The sequence below is a fragment of the Gossypium hirsutum genome, chromosome D01 (genome assembly GCF_007990345.1).
Source record: "Gossypium hirsutum isolate 1008001.06 chromosome D01, Gossypium_hirsutum_v2.1, whole genome shotgun sequence".
NCBI lineage: Eukaryota > Viridiplantae > Streptophyta > Magnoliopsida > Malvales > Malvaceae > Gossypium > Gossypium hirsutum.
This window is the reverse complement of record NC_053437.1, coordinates 63,083,719-63,105,004: the sequence shown is the minus strand read 5'-3', so window position 1 is coordinate 63,105,004 and position 21,286 is coordinate 63,083,719. Positions and strand designations below refer to the sequence as shown.

Sequence of the window (21,286 nt, the reverse complement as noted above, 5' to 3'; positions counted from 1 at the left end):
CCTAGTTTAATCATTATCATTATTGGTAGTCAAATTTGTCAACTTACTATATTTATTTTTCGTCAATTAAATATTATATCATACAAAAATAACCTAATCAACGTGTCAAGTTGACAAATTTTGACTGAAAATACTAACAATATTAACTATTAAATGAAAAAATTATTTAAAATTTTAAATATAAGAACTAACCATACATTTCAACCCAAATAGAAAATCATTTCATTTGTCAAAAAACATATAAAATTATAATCAAACTCAATAATACTGTTTTAAATATTTGCAAAATGGTCCCCGTTATCACCATTCAAAACAGTAAAAAAGCCTTTGTCCTGCACAATGATAAATATATTTATCCTTTTCTAGAACCAGTAATTGGCTGAATATCATAAACAGCTAATTTTCTCAGAAAAAAAAATCCCAACACAAAGATCAAGTTCCTAGAAAGAAACTGGCAATCACCATAAGTTAAAAAAACCCATTAAAGCTTCAGCTATGGTGATAAGGTTCAAAACTTGTTGCTCTTCCATTAAAACATCATCACCATCATCATCCATGAAAGTAGTATTATTATCAGTGGCGATACCATTGATTTTGCTTACAAGCTTTCTATCTTTTTCATTAGTTTCAAAAAGGTCCTTTTGGGGTTTCAGTTCCACTAACCCTTACTCAAAAACCATAAAAGAAGGTTTTTCAAATGAGACCCCCATTAAAAACAACTCTATTTCTTCTTCTTCTTCTTCTTCTTCATCAAGTGTTGCTCAACAGCAACAGCTCCTACATGTTCAATACACTGTAAGAAACAATTCTTTTATACTTTTTTCTCTCTTCATTTTTGGCTGCAACTTGTGGTATATCAAAAAGGGTATGTTTGATTTTGTTGATTTTAAACAAGCTTTTTTTCGTTGTTGATTTAACTGTTATTTCATAGTTAAATGATGTCGGCCATTGAAGCATAGAAGAAGACAGTGGTATTGGAGTGATTTGGATAGGTTGGAAAGATGTCTACAAAGAGCAAGAGCTGCCATTAAAGAAGCTATGAATGGGAGTAGATTAAAAGACCCTGATTATAGCCCAGATGGTCCTATTTATTGGAATGCTAAAGTCTTTCACAGGTACTCATATATTTTCATCACTAATTAACTTTAATAATTAGGTTATCATATTATTATTCTCTCTTTCTTTTCTAACTTTATAAAGTGTGCATCTTACAACCTTTTCAATCACTTCCATATAAATCGGATCGGATGAGTTGGATTGAAAATTAGTCGGGTTATCAATTCAAAAAGATGAGTTAAAGTAGTTGATTTATAAACTAGTACGGATTGATTGAACTGAGCTAAAAAACCACTTAAATTGGTTGAAACAGTTTTTTCTTAGTTAAAATATGCTATTAGTCCCTATACTTTGACGAAATTTGAGATTTAGTTATTCTACTTAAAAAATTAAAAAATAAGTTCTATTTTTTATTTAAAAGTCTCCGTCTAATTATTAAAATCGTAAAGAATTTTCTGTCAAAATTTGTCAACTTGAAATTTTGATTAAGTTGTCCTTAAATGATAATACATATGATTAATGACAGAAAGTAAACATGATAAAGTAACAAATTCTGATAGACACTATCAATAATGATAATGATTGAATTAGGAATTTTAAATTGAAAACATAGGAGGATTGAAATTTTAACTTTTAGAGCACATAGACTAAATCTCAAATTCTATATAATACTTTATTTTTATAAATTTTTAATAATTTATTTGATCGAACCGAAAATTGATGATGTGACCAATTCAATTACCAAAATTTGATTAATATTTTTATTTAAACATTTCTGAATTTAAAACGAGACTTTAGTTTGACCAATCCAATTCACATAATATGTAATTTATTCAATGTTGATAATAAAAACTTTGAGAACTCTTACATATTGTTGATATCAAGTGCCAACAAAGAGTAGGAGGTGATCAAAGTGAGGCTGATTTACCTATATGGGCGAGGAGCCATAAAAAATGAGAAGGCAGGGAGGTTGTGGAATCCATCCCGCTCTCCCTTGTGCTCCTGAATTTATACAATGAGTCACTCCTTATCTTATAGTGCCACTCAGATAATCGTATTGGCAAGACAAAAGTTAGGCACTAAATGAGCATTGCCGATGAGGTTGGTTATCATTATAGTATATCCCGTCTTGTTTTAACATTGTTATCCTTTGTTATGTAGGGTGAATTTAGAGGGTAGGTATCGGCCTTGTCCTCCCTCCTTAAATGGAAAAATTATTTTTTAGTCCCTTAATAAAAGATAGAATTAAAAGTTATTATATGATAAAAATGATGAAATCATTAGTGAATATAAAATAAAATTACACTTTAATTTCACAAAAAAATCTATAATTCAATTTCGACCCTCCCTAAAATAACTTCTGAGTTCACCTTCTTATTGTGCCAACTAATTAAAAAATCACCATATGGAAATAGGAGCTACCTGGAAATGGAGAAACAGTTTAAGATATTCGTGTACAAAGAAGGGGAGGTTCCATTATTTCACGACGGTCCATGCAGGATGATATACACCATAGAAGGACAATTCATCAATAAGATGGAAATCAATACAAAATTTCGCACCCACAATCCCCACCATGCCCATGCCTTCTTCTTACCTTACAGTGTCACAAGAATGCGCCATTTCCTTCATGATTTGCGTTCCTTTGGGAGGATCGTCGCCGACTACGTCAACATTATCACCGCTAAACACCCACACTGGAACCGGAGCCTTGGCGCCGATCACTTCATCCTTGCTTGCCATGATTGGGTAACTTTACCTTTTGTGTCATTTATGATTTTGGGTTAATGTTTTCTATCGATTTAAGCAATCACATCTTTTTGTTAGCTTGAGTATTAAATGCTTTGCTCGGATATGATACTAATCATATGTAAGACATGTGGAACTAATTTTTAACACATGTATATTTGATGTATAGACAATTTGGATTTCTAATGTGCTTAAAATACTTGAAGCTAAATTGTCCATACAATGGATACATGTGTTTAAAATTTGATCTATATGTTTCTAAATATGATCCATGTCTGAATCAATTTGACATTTAAAGCCTAAGTTGACAGAAGGATTTTTAACTGATATAATAATTTGATAACTCGGTTAGAACATTTTAAAATTTGGGATCAATTTAAAGTATCAACCAATTAAAAGAACATATAGTATTATTAAAACTTGGTTAAAACATGCTATAAGTTTTTGTACTTTTCGTAAACTTGGAATTTAATCTATGTACGCTTATTTCCAAGAATTTAGTCATCAACTTTTCGAATTTCAAAATTCAGGTCTAATTGTTAATATCGTTTTTTTGTTAAATTTATTGGTGTGACATTTTGAAATTAAAAAAAAAATACTTACTTGATAACCATATAACTTAAAAATTATGTTGTAATGAATTTGAATTTAACAAAAGAATTTTAACGATGTTAACAATTGAATTTGTAGTTTTAAATCTGAAAAGTAGAAGGACTAAATTCATTGAAATGAAAGTAAGAGGATTAAATTTTAAATATATGAAAAGTATAGAGACTTAAAGTATATTTTAACTTTAAAACTTAGGAACGTTATTACTTTTAAGTTTTAATACACCAGATTCAAGTTATTCATGCAATAAGCATACATTTCAAAATTTTTATTCTTATATTTTAAATATTTTTTACGTTATATTCGAATTAACATTTAGCGCTAGGTTGATAGAAGTTCTAATGAATTAGCCTATTTCTAAATACTTTTTTCAGTTGTGTTTCAGGGGCCTTATAGTAGCTTCTATGTTCCGGAGCTAGTGAGAAACTCAATTCGTGCTTTATGCAACGCAAACACCTCTGAAAGGTTCGATCCGATGAAAGATGTATCGATCCCAGAAATCAATATCAGAGGCAATAAACTCGAAGGGCTCAATAACGGTGGACTATCTCCATCGAAGCGTTCGATCTTAGCTTTCTTTGCAGGAGGGAACCATGGTCCCATTAGACCAATATTGTTCAAGCATTGGAAAAGAAAAGATCAAGACATCCAAGTTTACGAGTACCTTCCGAAAGGATTATCTTACATTGACTTGATGAGAAAAAGTAAATACTGCCTTTGTCCCAGTGGCTACGAAGTTGCAAGCCCCAGGGTTGTGGAGGCTTTGTACAACGGATGCGTCCCGATTTTGATATCGAAAGATTACGTGCCGCCGTTTAGCGATGTTTTGGATTGGAAAACGTTTTCGGTGACGGTTCCGATCGAGGAAATCGAGGAGTTGAAGAAAAGATTGATGGGGATACCTGAAAGGCAATATAAAAGAATGCAAAAAAGAGTTGTTCAAGTTAAAAGGCATTTTGAGTTGAATTCTACACCAAAGAGATATGATGTTTTTCATATGATACTTCATTCTATTTGGTTGAAAAGATTAAATGTTAGACTTTGGTGATGGGTTTTCTTTTACTCGGATTTAGGTAACTGAATTTAAATAAGAGTGTCAAACTTGGGTGTATACTATTTCTTTTTCAAGATTTTCATATATTTAAAGGATTTTTGGTGAACTATAATAATATATCTTTGTTTAAATATATCTTGCGTAAGAATATCAAATTCAATTTTTTTTTAAAGTTCAATGAGTATTGAGTCTAATAGTAAGGAATATTACACTCTTAAGAAGAGAACACAAATTCAATCCTTGAAGAAGACGTTAGGAGGAACAACCGCAAACTTTAAACATAAAATCATGAATTGTAAAATACAAAAAAGAGGTGTAAAAAAAATACGAGGTTTAATTACAAGAAAAACTATAAAAAAGAACCAATTTATCTTCTTCAATTTCTTTCTTTTTTTAATTAATTTTAGTTTTTATTAGTAAGAGGGACAAACTTGAGGTTTTATAAGAAATTATCTGGGGTTTTATTTGAAAAACTTGACTTTTTACAAGAAAGTTTATTTTATTTTTAATTTTTTAAAATTAATTTTAGTTTTTTTAGTAAAAAGAAAAAAGTATGGTGTTTTAACTGCTTGAATTTTTATAGGAAAAAAATGATTTTTTACATGAAATTTTTTTGGCCACTTACATTTAGACCTGATCATGGATTAAGCTACTCACTCAAAATGAAAGACCCCTTTGAAAAGTGGGAGAGTTTAAACAAAAATATAAATATGAAAAATGAACTTGAATAAAAATTAAGGTTCGAGTAAAATTTTTTTAGCTTGACCTAAATGTATTATATTATAAAAAATAATTATATTAATTTTATATATAGTTATATATATTATACTAAATCACTAACTCAATTATAACAAAATCTATTACACAAAAGTTAAAACCCAAAAAACCTACCCAACCTCCGAATCTTAATCACTGATACTTTTAATGTTGTTTTGCTGCTGTCATATTGTTATTTCGCTATTATAGTCACTATTTTATTGTTGTTGTTTAGATATTGTATAGCTCTTGTTTTATTGTTCATTTTATTACTATTTTAAAGACATTTGCTTACTAAGTTACAACTATCTTAGTCTTATTTAAGCATAATTTTTTAATGCATTTTCAATGTGTTGGGAAACATTTATTTTAATATTTTTAATGTATTTGATGTATTATATTTTTAAAAATTTTATTTTTATATAAAAATAATCTAAAATAATTTAATATAGACGGGTCAAATCGAGTTCGGGTTTAACATTTTAAATCTAGACCGAGATTGAGCATAATTTTTTGCCTATTTTTTGGGACAAACCCCAGCCCAAGCCTAAAAAATAAGCTTAGATGCCTTGTATCAACCTGACCTATGATCAGGTCTATTTATATGGAATTTAGTAAACTTGAGTTTCATCTCAAGAGCTAAACAACTCAATTTCCTCTAAAAGCCCAAATTTAAAAAAAATATATATTTCTAAAGAAAAAATGACCAAAATAAAAATTTATTGAAGTTGGCAAGTATGTAATGACAAATTAATAACAAATGGTTAAAATGATAAAACTATATAAGGACAATATTCAAGTTGCAAATTTTTTATTTTCGGAATTCAAAATGAAAATTTATGAAAGTTGGGTAACTAACATGATAGTTTACCCTAAAAATTAATAGCTTTGTTATACATTGCTGAATGCTCGATGAATTATTTTTATCGATACAAAAGGTAAACAATCATTAGATTTTATTGTATCCTTAAGATTCAATGATTTTATTGTAACTCTTTTTCATACCAAAATATACAAGGATGAAAAATAAAACCAAAGAAAATGATAGAAAGTTGAAACCTTTGTTTATTGTTATCTTCCCACACCACCATAATAATTATTATAACTTATCCAATCTATTTCTAGTGATGAAAGAAAACAAAACATTCTGGAAAATGAAAAATAATTTAAAAAGAAAGAGCAAATTTCCAGTGCATATGAATGTAATTTCATTTTCAGTTATATTTTATAAAAAATATGTTTTTTTAAAGAATTACATGTTCCGTGCATAGATACAGACACAAAACTAGCCTACGCATATATAAAATAAAGAGGCAAGCTCCTACCTGGAAGAAGAAATGGCTGCGTTGGAGGGTTTCGAAGGAGGCTGGTGATCTTTGGCATGTTTAGAATCTGCACTTATGGCAATATTCCCCATTGCAACCTCCATTGCCTCCATATCATCCATCTCCTTCGTTTTTTTCTCAGAAACCGCTACTTGGGTTTGCGATGAAGACCCTGATGGCTCTAAAAGTCGGGGACCAGCATCAATCCATGGATGAACAAGGCACTGAGCAGCACTAGGCCGTTTCTCGGGCACAAAATCAAGGATTGGAACCAGGAAGTCAGTCATGTCACTTGCATCTTGCTCGCTGAACTCGTACTTTTCAATAAGGACTTTATTCAATGGCCAGAAACGCAACCGACGGATGTGTCTTAAGTCACCGTATCGGTTGAAGAAGTCTCGTGAATAACGACCACCCAAGGCAATCTGCGCATTAATTCAATACATGATTTAAGTTGAAATGCAGGAGTCTTAAAAGAAAGCAAAAAAATATTAATAGGTCGAAATGAGAATTCTCACCTTGCGTGGCATCATTCCTAGAAGCTCCATCATTAAAGCTAAATGGTCCTGAACAGATGGGATAATAACATTACATTCATGTAAAGCATATATTTTGATCGGTGCTTGTTTAAATGAAAGCAAAATCAAAACATCCGTACAACAAACAACTTTCGGCCCATTTATTTTCTTAAGTTTTCGAGTTCAAGCTTTTCCCCATAGTTCATTTGTCCTCTATAATGGAACTCATGCCTAAGCACAACTAAAGATAAACTCTACAATGCTGCCAAAGTATGTGTATACATATGCAGACATAGGTACATGCATACACAAGGCATATGCATAACATAAATATTCCAAAATACAGAAAATTATTATTAACATATCATAAACTGTGATGGCAAATTCTAGATATTTAACAACAATTAAAAGTAATCCACATATGGCATTCAGCCATTTAGCATGTTCAACGCTTCGTGAGCACTTTCAAAACTAAAAGCTGAATCAGTTACATTGACCGGTGACTACTCTTCAAATATACCAAAAACAAAAAGTTATAGAAGCACATAACCAAAGTAAGGAACACTCTTCATTATAGTGCTCGGAAACAATATCCTTGCACCATCATAAGCTTATAAGCGTACACCAAAAAATGTTATTCTTATGAAATTGAGTTTAGGGTCCAGAAAAAGGAAGCAAAAATACAGGCATTTCAAACCATTTAGATCAGAAAAAAAGACCATATTGATCATTCAACTTTTATCTCAAACATGAATAGCATACTTTTTTTTAATGGAACTCATGCCTAAGCACAACGTAAGATAAACTCTACAATGCTGCCAAAATATGTGTATACATATGCAGACATAGGTACATGCATACATATTGGGCTCATGAATAGCTTACATTCTGCTCAGCTATCATTTCCAATAATATAATACTAAAGTATACTCCTCCAACTCTTTATTTTTCTTGGAATACATGTGTCCAATACATATTGGGCCATAGATATGGATATGACTCTCCAAATGAATAGAAGAAAGAAAAAATTGAACATACTTATATCTGACTTATCCGTATCCAACCATCACACCCAAGTCTAAATAACAAAGACACTAATTACTAACTTACGGTTACAACACAGTGGAAATGAACACCAGAATTTAAAGTATCTTGGATAAAAAGAAGTGAAGAAGGTGAAGTATAACAAATAAATGAAAATATAAATGAATAGACGGTAAGGGTACCATAGAGGCCCTTATACTAATAATCAAATTGCATTTTGCCACCTTTACTCAAAAAATAGGCAAACTAGTACCTGTATATTAGATCAAAGAAAAAACTAATCATTTCATTTAAAAATTCATCTGTTTCTACTGTTAAAAAACTGGCGTGACTGATAGAATAACCAAACAGTTACATGTGGCGTGCCACATGTACCTCTTTCTGACGTACAAGGACCAGTTTTTAATAGTAGAAATAGATGGAATATGTAAAAGAAGAACCAATTTGCTATTTGATCTAACGTATATGGACTAATTTGCCCTTTTTTTAGTAGAGGAAGCAAAACGCTATCTGACTCTTCGTACAAGGGCTTCCATGATACTTTTACCGTGAATAAGCACAATGAAAGATTTCCCACTATTAAACTTTACAGATCCCTCCAAAAGTGAAGAAACAAGACACCTCTATTATTTTCACTCTTCTCATTTTCTATCCTTCTACAAAACAATAACCTAACAAAGTAGTACTGTGTCCCCTTAATAACATATTACAGGATTTCAGCTGGGAACTAAATCAAAGGAATAAGATTATCGTATTAATGATGACTCCAAAGAAAATCCCCCATCCCCCCAACCCCATTTTCAATAGCATGAATAAGAAAAGTACATAAGAGAGACCATTAAAACAAAAACATCAATCATATGCAGTGCCAAGACAAACATAAAACAGATACGAGCTTTGTAAATAAAATACCTCATCTCTGTCAAAGTTATCACCACTATGAGGATCAAAGAGTACATCACCCGTTGCAAGCTCAAAACAAATGCAAGCAAATGACCAAAGATCCGCTGACGTAGAATACTTAGATCCTAGTATCACCTCCGGACATCTATACTGTCTTGTCTGAATATCATTAGTAAACTGTTTATATGTCCAACATGCATTACCAAAGTCAACTAATTTGCACTTTAAGTCAACTGATGCCAACAGTTTCCTCCTTGTGGAGCGGCTTCCTCTCTTATTACCTACACTTGCTTGATCAGTATCCTTGGTAGTATCAGCATCAGACAATCTATTGGCATTACTAGAACAAGCGGGACGTTCTTCAATAGAATCCACATTTGTGTATTCACTCAGAGATGACTCAGCTGCACCAGACGTTTCAGGATCCATACCGGCAGCTGCAGAAACTTCCTTCTCGACACACCCTTGAGCTGCTCGCTTAGCCTTTCTACGAATCTTTTTCTTTTGATTTCTACTCAAGTCCCCATTAGTTGAATTTAAAGAGTCCAGCAACATCTTGTACTTGTTATTAGGAAGGACAAGAGGGGTGCCTGACTTTCTTGGATCCTTAGACGGATCTATCATCAACAAGAGTAAAATATTTTCAGGCTTCAGATCAGTGTGTATAATGGAAAGCTCCCTATGCAAGTAATCTAACCCCGCTAAAATATGGAAACATATCTCCTTAACCCTATGAATAGGCATTCCACGATAATCAGAGTACTTGATGAGCGTCAAAAGATTATCGCCCAAGTATTCAAACACCATACAAACATGCTGTCCATTTGGACCTGAATGCTTAAAATGATCTAAAAGCTTCACTACACATTTTTTATCTTCTTTATCCCCATCCGCAATCTGTTGTAAGATTGTTATCTCATCCATTGCTGCCTCAGTATAATGCTTTGCACTTTTCTGTACTTTCAAAGCTACATAACGCTGTAATTAAAAAAAACAAAAAAACAAAAACAACAACAACAACAGCGAATTATTAAAATCCAACATAAAGAAAAGCAAGTTAACTATTAAAAAGAATAAATTAAATTTCCTATTGATTTTCCACTGTTTTATGGTTCTTGTACTCCTGCATATTCCCTCTTGTATATTTCTAAACATTAAGTCAAATCAAAATATTGCTAAAAAATAAAGAGGAATAATTTGCTTTTTTTTTTTTCAGATAAATTTCTTCAACTACAGGATTGACTACTGAAAGAAACAAAAAGAACTACAGCTAAAAAGCCAGCAGCTAACTTCTCGAATAAAGTACACAGATTTACTAAACGATGTCGTAATTAAGCTGAACAAGTACAGAAATAGAGTAAGATAAAGCTAGAGAGATGTACAGAGAGCTGAGTGTCCCAAGCGAGCCAAACGGTGGAGAAATTGCCCCAACCGAGCTTGCTTTGCACAACGTAACGTCCGTTCTTGAAAGTGTCGCCGATTCTAACAGCGTGGTAACCGCCCCGCCGGTAATCTTCCGTTCCTTCGTCTTCCGACGTGTAATCGCTACTCTCACTTCCACTCCACTCTTCTTCCTCCTTCTTGTCCCCCATTCCTTCTCTTCCAAATCTAAAAAGTAAAAACTATCTTTTTACCAAAAAAATAATCAACAGTTCTTCGATTAAATTCAGCTGGATTAGTAGATCTTGTAGCTACTGTTAAAGAAAGAGAAAGGAAATTTCCTCTTCTTTTTCTGTTTGGATTGAAGGAAAAATTAATTTAGAAAAAGAAAATGTGCGGGAGTGTTACTGTTAATTCCCCCGGTGCGAGGGACTTTGAAATTTGGTGTTTTTCTTTTCCTTTCTATTGATTTTACGATCCTCTTCCTCCTCTTAAACTTGTTTTAAAATTTTAGGCTAAATTTCATGGAAGGTCACTTAACTATTAGTGAGTTTACACTTTGATCATTTAATTTCGGAAAGATACAAATTAATTACTAAACTATTCAAAAGTTATCATTTAAGTCATTTATCATTAAGTTGCTATATTTGATGTTTGACTACTCATCAAGAGGTAAACTACACTTTAACCAACTATTAGTAAATTTACACTATGGTCACTCAATTTCAAAAAAGTTACAAGTTTGTCACTAAAACACACCCAAGGTCACTCCATCACAGTTATATTCCAGTAATCTCGCCATCGTCCAGCCTTCTCTTCCAACAAAGAAACACACTGAACCAGAGCTTTTTCCCTCTCTTTCAACCTTATGGTTTAATTTTTCTTAAAATAGTTTCAAACTTCGTTAGTTTAAGCTCAAAGCCCTAATGAAGAAGCACTTCGATCTCCTTACATCTTCGTCGGATGACTACCTAACTCTAATATGTTCCTTTTTTCAACGAGACTTTCTCATTGACCTTTTGGATTGAGGCTCGTTGCTTGGAATTCTCCGACTAACTCTTGACTAAATTCGATATGTTTGAGTCTCATTTTTTAATATTTCGATTCTCTTTTCCATGATCTTATCATATCCCTTTCCTTTTGTACGTCTTATCTGGGGGCTTATTAAAACCATATAATTTATTTCTTTCTTTCTTTGTACTTTTGTTTTCTTTGATTGTGGCTTTGAATTGTTGTCAATATTGTTTGGATTATCAACTTAGGGAGTGACAGTGCAAAGATTAAGTGACAAATGTGTAAACTTACGAATTTACTAATAATCAATGACCAACTTGTACAATTACTAATATTGAGTGATCGAATTGTAAATTTACTCATCGCCACATCTAATTCCCGTTAGCAACTTATAAAAAAAAATCAAGTGACTAAAGTGTAAATTATCTAATAGCTGAATGATCTTGAGTGTAATTTACCTTAAATTTTAACAAGTGGTGTTTAAGGAGGGGCTTGGATCCTTCGTGATGATGAGATTGGCTGAGTGAGGTGTCATCGCCATCTTCTCAAAATATTTAATAATTTAATAATTGAGATTCCTGGTCAAGGTAGGGAATTCTCAATAATATCGGCCGTGTATCATTTTAATAGTAATTCTAAAGGATAATTATCTCATTAGTGGGATTTTTTTCCCTATATCTACAAGGGAGATTAATGATATGCTTGTCAAGTTAAAAAAATATTAAATAATAAAATTTAGCCGATTGAGTTTTAATTTAATTGGAATAAATATTATTGTCAATGTAAGAAAGCTGGGTTCGAGTGCGTCAAAGCACATTATCCTCTTATATTATGGGTTGAGGAGAAGTTATGAGCAGTTCTAAGCATTGTGTCAAAAATAGCAGATATGATCAGAACTTATAATGAGATTATTCAAAAAAAATTAATATATTAAAATATATAATAAAAATTAGAGTAAATTACACCATGATCATTAAACTATTAGTAAGTTTACATTTTAGTCAATTAACTTTAAAAGTTACAAAATGATTATTGAACTATTCGAAAATTTTTATTTAAATTATTGGGTTTGTAAAATGGCTATTGTATGTCATTCTCTATTCGCAACACCTGCACTAATCAAAAGTCCTTCTTTCCTCTTTTCTTCTACAGTTCAATTTGTATTTCATAAAACAACTTTAAGTGCCACAAATTTACGAACCAAAATTCAAACAATTTTCTTCTTTGATCTTAAACATTGACTGTCAGATCGACTTGGATCGAAGGTATGTTCTTCTACTCTTCAATGAGTACTGATCCATCGTATTAGTCATCGAAGTCGCTTGGAGTTTGTTAGCCAGACTTAAAAAAAAAACTTAATAACTCAATGACTTAAATAATAATTTTCGAATAGTTCAATGACTTAAATGAAACCTTTTGAAATTAAGTGACCAAAATGTAAACGTACTGATAGTTTAGTAACCTTGGTTGCAATTCACCCTTTGTATTAACATTAAAATAAAGAAAAAAAATTGTTTTAAGATATTGGGCTTGGTCCATTTCCAGTTACCCATCCATTAGCAAGCCCTCTCAGTGATGGGTAATTCGTAATTTTAAAATGATATAAGGGCCGATTATACGAAACCCTTATATACATACATAGCAACGCCCGCTAGGGTTTCTAGGGTTTCCATACGAAAGGAACAGAGCAGCAGCAGCAGCCATGGTTCTCAAGTACGTTTATTCTCTATTTCTCTATTTCGTTTTTCTTTGAAATTGTTCGTTAATCGAAATTTAATGATCTGATCTTAAAAAAAAAAATTACATTTCATTATGGATAAACAATCTTTTATACCCGGATCTGCTTTTGGTTTGATTTGATTTTGAAAATGTGATTGAAGGTTTCATGTTCATTGATTTTAGTCAGAACATTAAACCAGAAATTTCTGTTGTTGAAGTATTATTATATTTTAAATCGGTTAATTTTAATATACCATTTGATAAGTTAATGAAGCTAAATGCTTTGAATCAATGACAGAAAATAAAATAGATTGATTGGCTACTAAAATATCTGATGGAAACAGGAAATGTAATTAATTTTGTGTTATGAGAGTGGAATTGGAGTTTTAGTTTAGTTCTGGCATCGAAATTTTTGCAGCTTATGTTACTCTGAAAAATGCTAGTGTTCATTTCAACTGCAGATTAAGTAATAATCGAGTGAAAGATTAGGCTCGTGTCTTGGATACATTAGATTCAGTTTAAAATTACCTTGTGGAAATTGTTATTATCTATTGATGCTCTTGCATTACTAAACTGCGTGATGTTGGCATGTTAGGACGGAGCTTTGCCGATTTAGTGGTGCCAAGATATACCCTGGGAAAGGCATCAGATTTGTTCGTGGAGATTCTCAGGTGAATTTTCATTGTGTTATGATTTGAAGCAGTTAATATTATTTTGTTGTGTTTGTAACGAATAATCATCTTTATTGATTCTTTTAGGTTTTCCTCTTTTCCAATTCGAAATGCAAGAGGTACTTCCACAACCGTCTGAAGCCCTCAAAACTTACATGGACAGCCATGTATAGGAAGCAGCATAAGAAGGTTAGTCTCAACATTGCAAATCCGAGTTTATATAGAAAATTTCTGCATTTGAAGTAATTATATGAGTTTGTAACTTTTGAGCAAATTTGTGCATCTCCTCTACGTCTCATCGATACGATAAAAGTTGGGGCAAGGTTGAATGATTAGTTGATTGAATTAGAAATTGCTACCGTTTATATTTTATCATTTCTGTGCCCTATCATTTATCTATCTCCATGTTTACTTGCATTTAGGATATTGCCCAAGAGGCCGTGAAGAAGAGAAGACGTGCAGCAAAGAAGCCTTACTCCCGATCCATTGTTGGTGCCACCTTAGAGGTTATCCAGAAGAAGAGAAGTGAGAAACCCGAAGTCCGTGATGCTGCCAGGGAAGCTGCTCTCCGGTGTGTGTCCATCTTTTTCATCACTGATTTTCACATGTATTAAGCTTTGTATTTATGGGAAATAATCTGTATATTTATCTTAATTTTGCAGAGAAATCAAGGAAAGAATCAAGAAAACTAAGGATGAAAAGAAGGCAAAGAAAGCAGAAGTAGCGGCAAAGCAACAAAAGACTCAGGGCAAGGGTAACGTTCCAAAGGGTGGAGCACCGAAAGGCCCCAAGCTTGGTGGCGGTGGTGGAAAGCGTTAAGTTGCTAAAGTTATTATCTGTTTTTCCCTAGCCAGATAAAAATAGGGTTAGTATGTTTATTTTGAAGCCAATTTTATGGAGTTAATGGCATTGATGGCCATGATGTTTTTGCATTTATGCTTGATCCTATACTATGAACCCAGTGTTGGAAGTTTTGTGATGAAGTGCTTTTATGGATTTTGAATTTATACTTTTTCAGCCATGCATACTTGGTCTTGTACCAAGTTGAGAATGCCGTTTTCAGTGATTTATTTTGTTTTTCAGCTTACACCTTAGTCCTTTATTTTTTTCCCCTCCAAACATGTAAATATATATATTGTTCGAAGAGTTTGATTGGATCTTGATTAAATAAATCATTAAAAAAATAAAAATATTAAAAATTAGTTTCATTAGTTCAATCGATTTAATTGCTTGATTTAATTTGGATTGATGCTTTGGTCAGTTTTTGATCAATTTGTTGAATCCATTTCAAATAACCTTGACAAGGAAGCTCAATTCTAGATTTAAATTTTGAATTTTGTTCAAATATTTTATCGAGTTAGTAGGATTTTTGTACTCAATTTGTATTAAAATTTTTAAATAATTTAAAAAAACTCAATTAGGCTAAAAAGGGATTAATATTTGATGCTTTAGTTTAATATCTAAATTTATTGTGTTAATTCAAATTCAATATTGGTTATTTCTCCTAATTTTTTAAAATTTAATATTTGATAAATGTTGTTTCATAAAATGTCTAATGTGATATTTGTACTGTGAAAATACTTAATGTAGTACTCAAACTATTAAGTTCGCATGAATAATACAAAATTCTGTGTCGAGTTTTCATTGGTTGGTTTAACCATCCACTAATGTGTTATAGCACGTACCATAATAAAATATATATTGATAATTTATGTACCATATTGATCAATTTATGAAAGTTCATATACTACTTTAGATACAGGCATCAAATGTGATATTTGTTATAGAAAATTTAATAAAATAATAATAAGTAAAAAGTGGGTGAAAAATACGGGAGAATTTTCATTGTTTAATTTTCACTTACAAGGTGCTATTTATAAGTTTCTTTACATTCAATTAGTGAATGTATTACATTCCATGAATTAAGCTTTCTTAATTACCCCATTTAATGATCTCCTGATTATAAATGAAGTAAAGAGTTTTATCTCATTACTTTAATATGTTTAACGGCTTACAGACATTCATTTAATGTATTTACAACATTATTATTATTTTTTATTTGATTATTCTTTTTACTGTATAAGTTCTACGTACACACATATTACACTCACATAGACAAATTTGTAGATTAAACCTCGATTTTAAACATCGGATTAACTCACTTGAGTCATTAGATTTATTATTCGAGTTGTTATTTGATTGTTAACTTTGGTCTAAGTTATAGGGATGACTATATTTTCATGTCCTTCGAAAAGACAATGGAAGTGTCGATATGTTTGGGCGAAAAGCCAATGAAATGAAGTTGGATTATTACTAACATAAATTATAGGAGTTGTGACCCACTTTTGCTAAATTTTTAGATTTTTTTATTTATTATATATATTTTGTTATTTTGTATTAAATTATAGTAAAAGTATTATGAGAACTTTTGTATTAAAAATTAAATTGTATTTTATTTTTTATTTTAAAAAATGAGTAAATTAATCTTTATCTAACAAGCTAGCCCTTTTAAAAATTTCAAATCCCTTTCATTTCTACTGTTAAGTGATGACCTATTACTGTCTGCTTGTTTGAATTAGTCCCTCCACATAAAAAATTTCATCCACTTTACTATCTATTAAAAATTTCATCCATTTTACTTGAATTAGTCCTTCCATGCCAGCACGAGGTATGCGTGACATGTCAAGTTCCACTTAGGAGAGATTATTTCTTTCTTCGTCTTTACAAAGACAATATATATATTTAAAGTAAAAAAAATGACACGTTCACTAAAAAAAATCTTTTCGTAGCAAATCATTTATTAAAAAAAATCGAAATAACTTGGTCCAGGACATCTATCATTATACCCACAATGATCGACCATACTATCGCTATCCATAATGGAAAAGAACATTTGCCAATTTATATAACGGATCGTATGGCAGGTTTGCTCTTTAATCTAATGTACAGGAATTAACTTAACAATTCTTAAGTAAAGAATGCAAAATACAATTCAACTCTTAATACATTTATTAACTAATCTACATTACTTTTATATAAAAAGATTTTAATTTTAAGTATAATAATAAGATAAGATTAAATTTTCATAAATTTCAAACGACAAATTTTTTCTCAACACAGTGTTCATTCAAATTTCCAAAAATAGCACAATAAACGAGAAAAAAGAGTATAAAAACAAAAAGAAACAAAAATTCAGCCTTATTCATGCAAAAAAAAGTAGTTCAAGCTCTTGATCCAATATTCATTAAAGCAGCCTTTTGGCTTTTTAAAACATTTTAGTACATACAATACATATGATATATATTACTCATTAATGTTATGTCAGCCCTTCAACAATGGCTTTCAACAACTACATATCTTCCCTCATCTTACTAACAAAACACTAATTAAGCTAAAGCTAATTATCTAATTAAAGATTAATTTAAGTCACTAATTAGCTTATTAGGGATAAGAAGGCAGTTGAACAGTACCCCAATAAGGGGATGAAACTGGGTTATACTCGTCTACATTGAAAAGATAGTTGCACGCGGCGACTGGGTGGGGGTGGTGGTTGTTTCCGGCGATCTTCGGCTTGTTCGAGCTACGGATTGAGGTGCTTTCGACAGTCTCTTCGCCGGAGATTTCGGTATAAACTGTGGAGACTTGGTTCCTTGTCACTTGTTCCCTTAGAATTCCTTTCAATTTCATGACCTGCATATAATAAGATATTGCATTATTTTTATTTTTATAGATATATTTTTCCTATAAAATATTTTAATGTTTTTAAGTTTTTATTTATTCAATTGTACGAATATTTTAAATAAAATTGGATAAAGCTATACATAAGATGTGAATATGTATATGTATTTACTTGAATAATAGTAATAGATATCATACTCAAAAGGAATAATTAGGGTTATTGTTTAATTTCTTTAGTGAAAGTTTCTATCTTAAATTGTCTCTTACTTAATAATGAATATCCTCCAAGATCCAAGGACTAGGAGATCTCAAAATTCATGAACAATTCTAGTACTTGCTCCATATACATACATAGTTACATATATATATATATGTATAAGCAAAGAAATAGGTTAAACCCCAAGACAGGGTTTAATGATTTGTATGATAAATGCTTCCTATGTCAATTTTTTTATTACGAATATCAAACATGAATTATGAATTATAAAACCGACATACCTCATCTTGAAGCTTCTGTTTTTCCCGGGAGATAGCATCGAACTTTTGTTTAAGCGAATCATACAAGCGTTCAAGCTGTTTAGCTTTCCATCTAGCACGTCTGTTTTGGAACCAGACAGCGATTTGTCTTGGTTGAAGTCCAAGTTCCCTAGACAACTTCATTTTCCTGTCGGGATCTAACTTAATCTCTTCTTGGAAACTCTTTTCCAACGAGTCTAACTGATCACTTGTCAATCTCTTCTTCTTGTCTTGATTAACGTTGTTGTTGAAGCTGTTCTTATTCAAACCTGGAAGAACCATCTCATTACCCACTTCCATAAACCCTTGATGTTGCTTCATCTCCATACCTTACCAAAAAAAAAAAGAGAAACATAAACACTTATAGAATTAAAAGAAAGTGAGTACATATATATATGTATATATGTACATGTATATATTACCTGGATATTGATCATAATTATAGTTACTATAAAGGAAGTTAAGAGAAGGTTCTGGTCGTGAAACAAAGGGTCGAAAAGTGTCATTCCAATCCATTTCTTTTTTGCTTTCTCTCCAATATATTCCAAAGAGTATCCTCCGTTTGTAATATATATATATATATATAAAAGGACCACCAAGTGAGACCAGACCAGAGCAGCAGAGACCAAAGAGTGAGCTTAAAGAAGCATGGAAAGTGATAGTTAACAAAGGGTAGTGTCTAAAACATTGGCTTTTGGGGGTGCAACAATGCGTGAGGGGGAGACTGAAAGGGGGGGGGGGTTGCAGGGGTTTTACTTCACTTTTGGGGTGCATGGAACCAATATGTGCTAATGTGTGTGAATTTAAAGGGAGAGAAAAAGGGGGGGGGCAAATAGCTGGACTCTTGTCGGCTAATAACAAGAAGTGAAAATGGGGGAAAGAGGTAGATAGAGAGAGAGAGAGAGAGAAATGGAAACGTGCAATCACAGGTCTCCATCTGGTCCCGTAAACCTGCCTCCATCAAAACTGACATTATGCCTTCATTTTCTCACGCGTCACCCTTACCTGTCTTTAGCTCTCTCCAACCGGTTATCGAATCGGTTTTAATCAGGTCTTATTTATTAGAGCTGGAAAGTATGTAATAAGTGTTAAATTCGTAATGTGACGAAAATAACTAGAAATTTGATTAAGAGAATTGCACGTAGTATAGTTATGGTGAATAAATATATTATTTTTATGAAGACTAAAAGTATTAATAATTATTGTCTTTTTATTATTTAGTCGAGTAATTCGAGTGATTGCTTTAAATACTAAAATGAATTAATTTAATTAACTAACGAACACAACAAAGAACAAATCAGAAAAATAGTTTATTAACAACCAATAAGCGAAACAATACCCGGGAAATAATTCGCCTAGATTTCATCTATCACTATTAATCTAAATTACACAATTTCTTTTACTTAGCACATTGATCCATAGAAATACCTAAATTATGACATAAGATCAACTAATTCTAAGTTGATTAATTGAAATCATTTCTAATTAAAACCTCTATTATCGCATAACTCATGCTATGGATTCCCCTATTAGATTTAACTCTAATCCGGTAGATTTATATCACCCTATTTTTAGGATTGTATGCAACTCCTCTCAATTATGCAAGATCTACTCTTAAATAGGGTTTATTCAACCACCGATTTAAGCACATTGAACATGGATCAATACTCTAGAAATATTAAACCAAGAATTAAGTACACATAATTGAGAATAAGAAACTAAATATTTATTGCATAAAATAAAAATCAAGCGATAGAATCCATCATAGGGTTCATCTCCCTTAGGTATTTAGAAAATTACTTAATGCTTGAAAATAGAAACATCCAAGATACAATATAACCGAAAAAAATAAAGAAACTCGTGATAACTTACTAAGAAATAAACTGAGAATCTTCAATCTTGACGGAAATCTGCTTCAAAAAATTAGCTTCAATGATATTTTTCGAGTTATTTTTTTAATATTCTCTAACGGCTCACTCCTATCTTCTTCTTTTTTTTTTATCATATATATGTCTTAGAATGTCCGAAAAACCTAAAAATTGTGATTTTTTTGTTCGGTGTGTAATCTTGTGAAATCGAAGCGACCTACCACACACCCGTGAAATCGACGTGGCATTTAAAGGCTCACTCCTCAGCTCAATCAAATCAATGTAATCTTCTTTTTGAATTAGTTAATGGCTTAGCATGTACCTAAGTATAGGTTACAATGAGAGTTTTTTCTTTTTTAATGTTTTGGAGCACTTGAATGAAACATTAACATGGTGTAAATGATGGTTATTTATTGATTACATGTAAGTTTAAATGATGAGCATGTCTTAAGATGAATATTGATATGTTCATCATGTTTGGAAGTGCCATGGTATGTGTTTTTGATATTTTAAACTTGATTTTTGAGTTTTATAAGTCAAGGTTTTGTATGTAGTTGTTATGGGTAAAAAAAAGTGAGTTTTAAGGCAATTTTTAGATCATGGCATAAAGGTATTGATACTTGGGCCCAATTGTAACACAACAAGTCAAGCAGTGTGTCAATTGCTATAGTAGTAGGGAGATGTATTGGTACATCTCCCCACTTGTACTGATACATATACGGTAGAACAGGGTTCCTCCCCAGTTTTGAGTTGTTTTGACCCTTCAAGGCTCATATTTGGTCTTGTACACCTTGTAACGATCCAAAAGTTAATGGTGTCGAAAATAGTGGTTTCAGAACCCCGTTTTCGATGAGTGAGTCTGTAAATATTATTATTTGATATTTATGTGGTTAGTATAAGGTTTAATTAAAGTTTGACCCTTTAATTTTGTCAATCGAGTAGTTAATTTAAGGTATAATGATTAAATTATAAAAGTGGTAAAAGTTCAATCACTATAAATTTTTAATTGATAAAGAACTAAAATAGTAATTAAATCAAGATCTAAAAGGGCAATTAGCCCACTTCAGAAGGTAGTGGAGGGTTAGGTGATGTTTTATATGTAAATAAGGTTATTATTATAATTATATTATTATTTTATTTAAAAAACATGAAATAAAAATGAACAAAGCCATTTCTTTTCATGTTTCATCATCTCCACAATTGAGATTGTGGAAGCTTGATTTAGTTAATCCGAACATTATTTTTCAAAACTATTAAAGTTTTAAAAAGTTGTCACTATTGAATGAGTGATGAAATTGGTGTTAATTTTTTAGATTTTAAACTTAGATATGAAAAATGACTAATTTGTAAAGTTTGATTGTTAGTTTTTGAACATAGGGACTATAGTGCAAGAATTTCAAAATTGATGTTAAATTTCTATAATTAT

At 31.4% G+C, this 21,286-nt stretch overlaps 3 protein-coding genes across 3 annotated transcripts; 1 reads left to right on the top strand and 2 right to left on the bottom strand.

Annotated features, from left to right (window-relative positions):
* Positions 1-3,931: 3,931 nt before the first annotated feature.
* LOC121214031 (SRSF protein kinase 2) lies at positions 3,932-10,858 on the bottom strand. Its single transcript, XM_041087639.1, has 5 exons — positions 10,397-10,858; positions 9,024-9,992; positions 7,068-7,115; positions 6,550-6,974; positions 3,932-4,316 (listed from the first exon to the last, which is right to left on the bottom strand). The coding sequence occupies exons 1-5, from the start codon at positions 10,604-10,606 to the stop codon at positions 4,091-4,093; spliced, it is 1,878 nt and encodes a 625-aa protein (XP_040943573.1). The 5' UTR covers positions 10,607-10,858; the 3' UTR covers positions 3,932-4,090.
* Positions 10,859-12,934: 2,076 nt separating this feature from the next.
* LOC107905344 (60S ribosomal protein L24) lies at positions 12,935-14,805 on the top strand. The gene is made up of 5 exons (XM_016831990.2): positions 12,935-13,121; positions 13,723-13,798; positions 13,886-13,987; positions 14,221-14,369; positions 14,461-14,805. Exons 1-5 carry the CDS (start codon positions 13,111-13,113, stop codon positions 14,615-14,617), a joined length of 495 nt encoding a protein of 164 aa, XP_016687479.1. The 5' UTR covers positions 12,935-13,110; the 3' UTR covers positions 14,618-14,805.
* A 2,210-nt stretch (positions 14,806-17,015) lies between these two features.
* On the bottom strand, positions 17,016-18,811 carry LOC107905345 (putative homeobox-leucine zipper protein ATHB-51). Its single transcript, XM_016831991.2, has 3 exons — positions 18,415-18,811; positions 17,975-18,321; positions 17,016-17,488 (listed from the first exon to the last, which is right to left on the bottom strand). The coding sequence occupies exons 1-3, from the start codon at positions 18,764-18,766 to the stop codon at positions 17,240-17,242; spliced, it is 948 nt and encodes a 315-aa protein (XP_016687480.2). The 5' UTR covers positions 18,767-18,811; the 3' UTR covers positions 17,016-17,239.
* Positions 18,812-21,286: the final 2,475 nt, after the last annotated feature.

Bases quoted from the DNA above. Each gene is read 5' to 3' on its own strand.
- LOC121214031 (XM_041087639.1), bottom strand. From the start codon at position 10,606: ATGGGGGACAAGAAGGAGGAAGAAGAGTGGAGTGGAAGTGAGAGTAGC. The intron at 9,993-10,396 runs GTACATCTCTCT...TTTTAATTACAG, and splicing joins CTTGGGACACTCAGCTCTCT to CGTTATGTAGCTTTGAAAGT. The intron at 4,317-6,549 runs GTAGGAGCTTGC...ATTGCCTTTCAG, and splicing joins GCAGCCATTTCTTCTTCCAG to GTATCCCCATCAATCTTTTC.
- LOC107905344 (XM_016831990.2), top strand. The intron at 13,799-13,885 runs GTGAATTTTCAT...TGATTCTTTTAG, and splicing joins TTGTTCGTGGAGATTCTCAG to GTTTTCCTCTTTTCCAATTC. The intron at 14,370-14,460 runs GTGTGTGTCCAT...TTAATTTTGCAG, and splicing joins GCCAGGGAAGCTGCTCTCCG to AGAAATCAAGGAAAGAATCA.
- LOC107905345 (XM_016831991.2), bottom strand. From the start codon at position 18,766: ATGCACCCCAAAAGTGAAGTAAAACCCCTGCAACCCCCCCCCCCTTTC. The intron at 18,322-18,414 runs GTAATATATACA...TTTTTTGGTAAG, and splicing joins TAATTATGATCAATATCCAG to GTATGGAGATGAAGCAACAT. The intron at 17,489-17,974 runs GTATGTCGGTTT...TATTATATGCAG, and splicing joins AACAGAAGCTTCAAGATGAG to GTCATGAAATTGAAAGGAAT.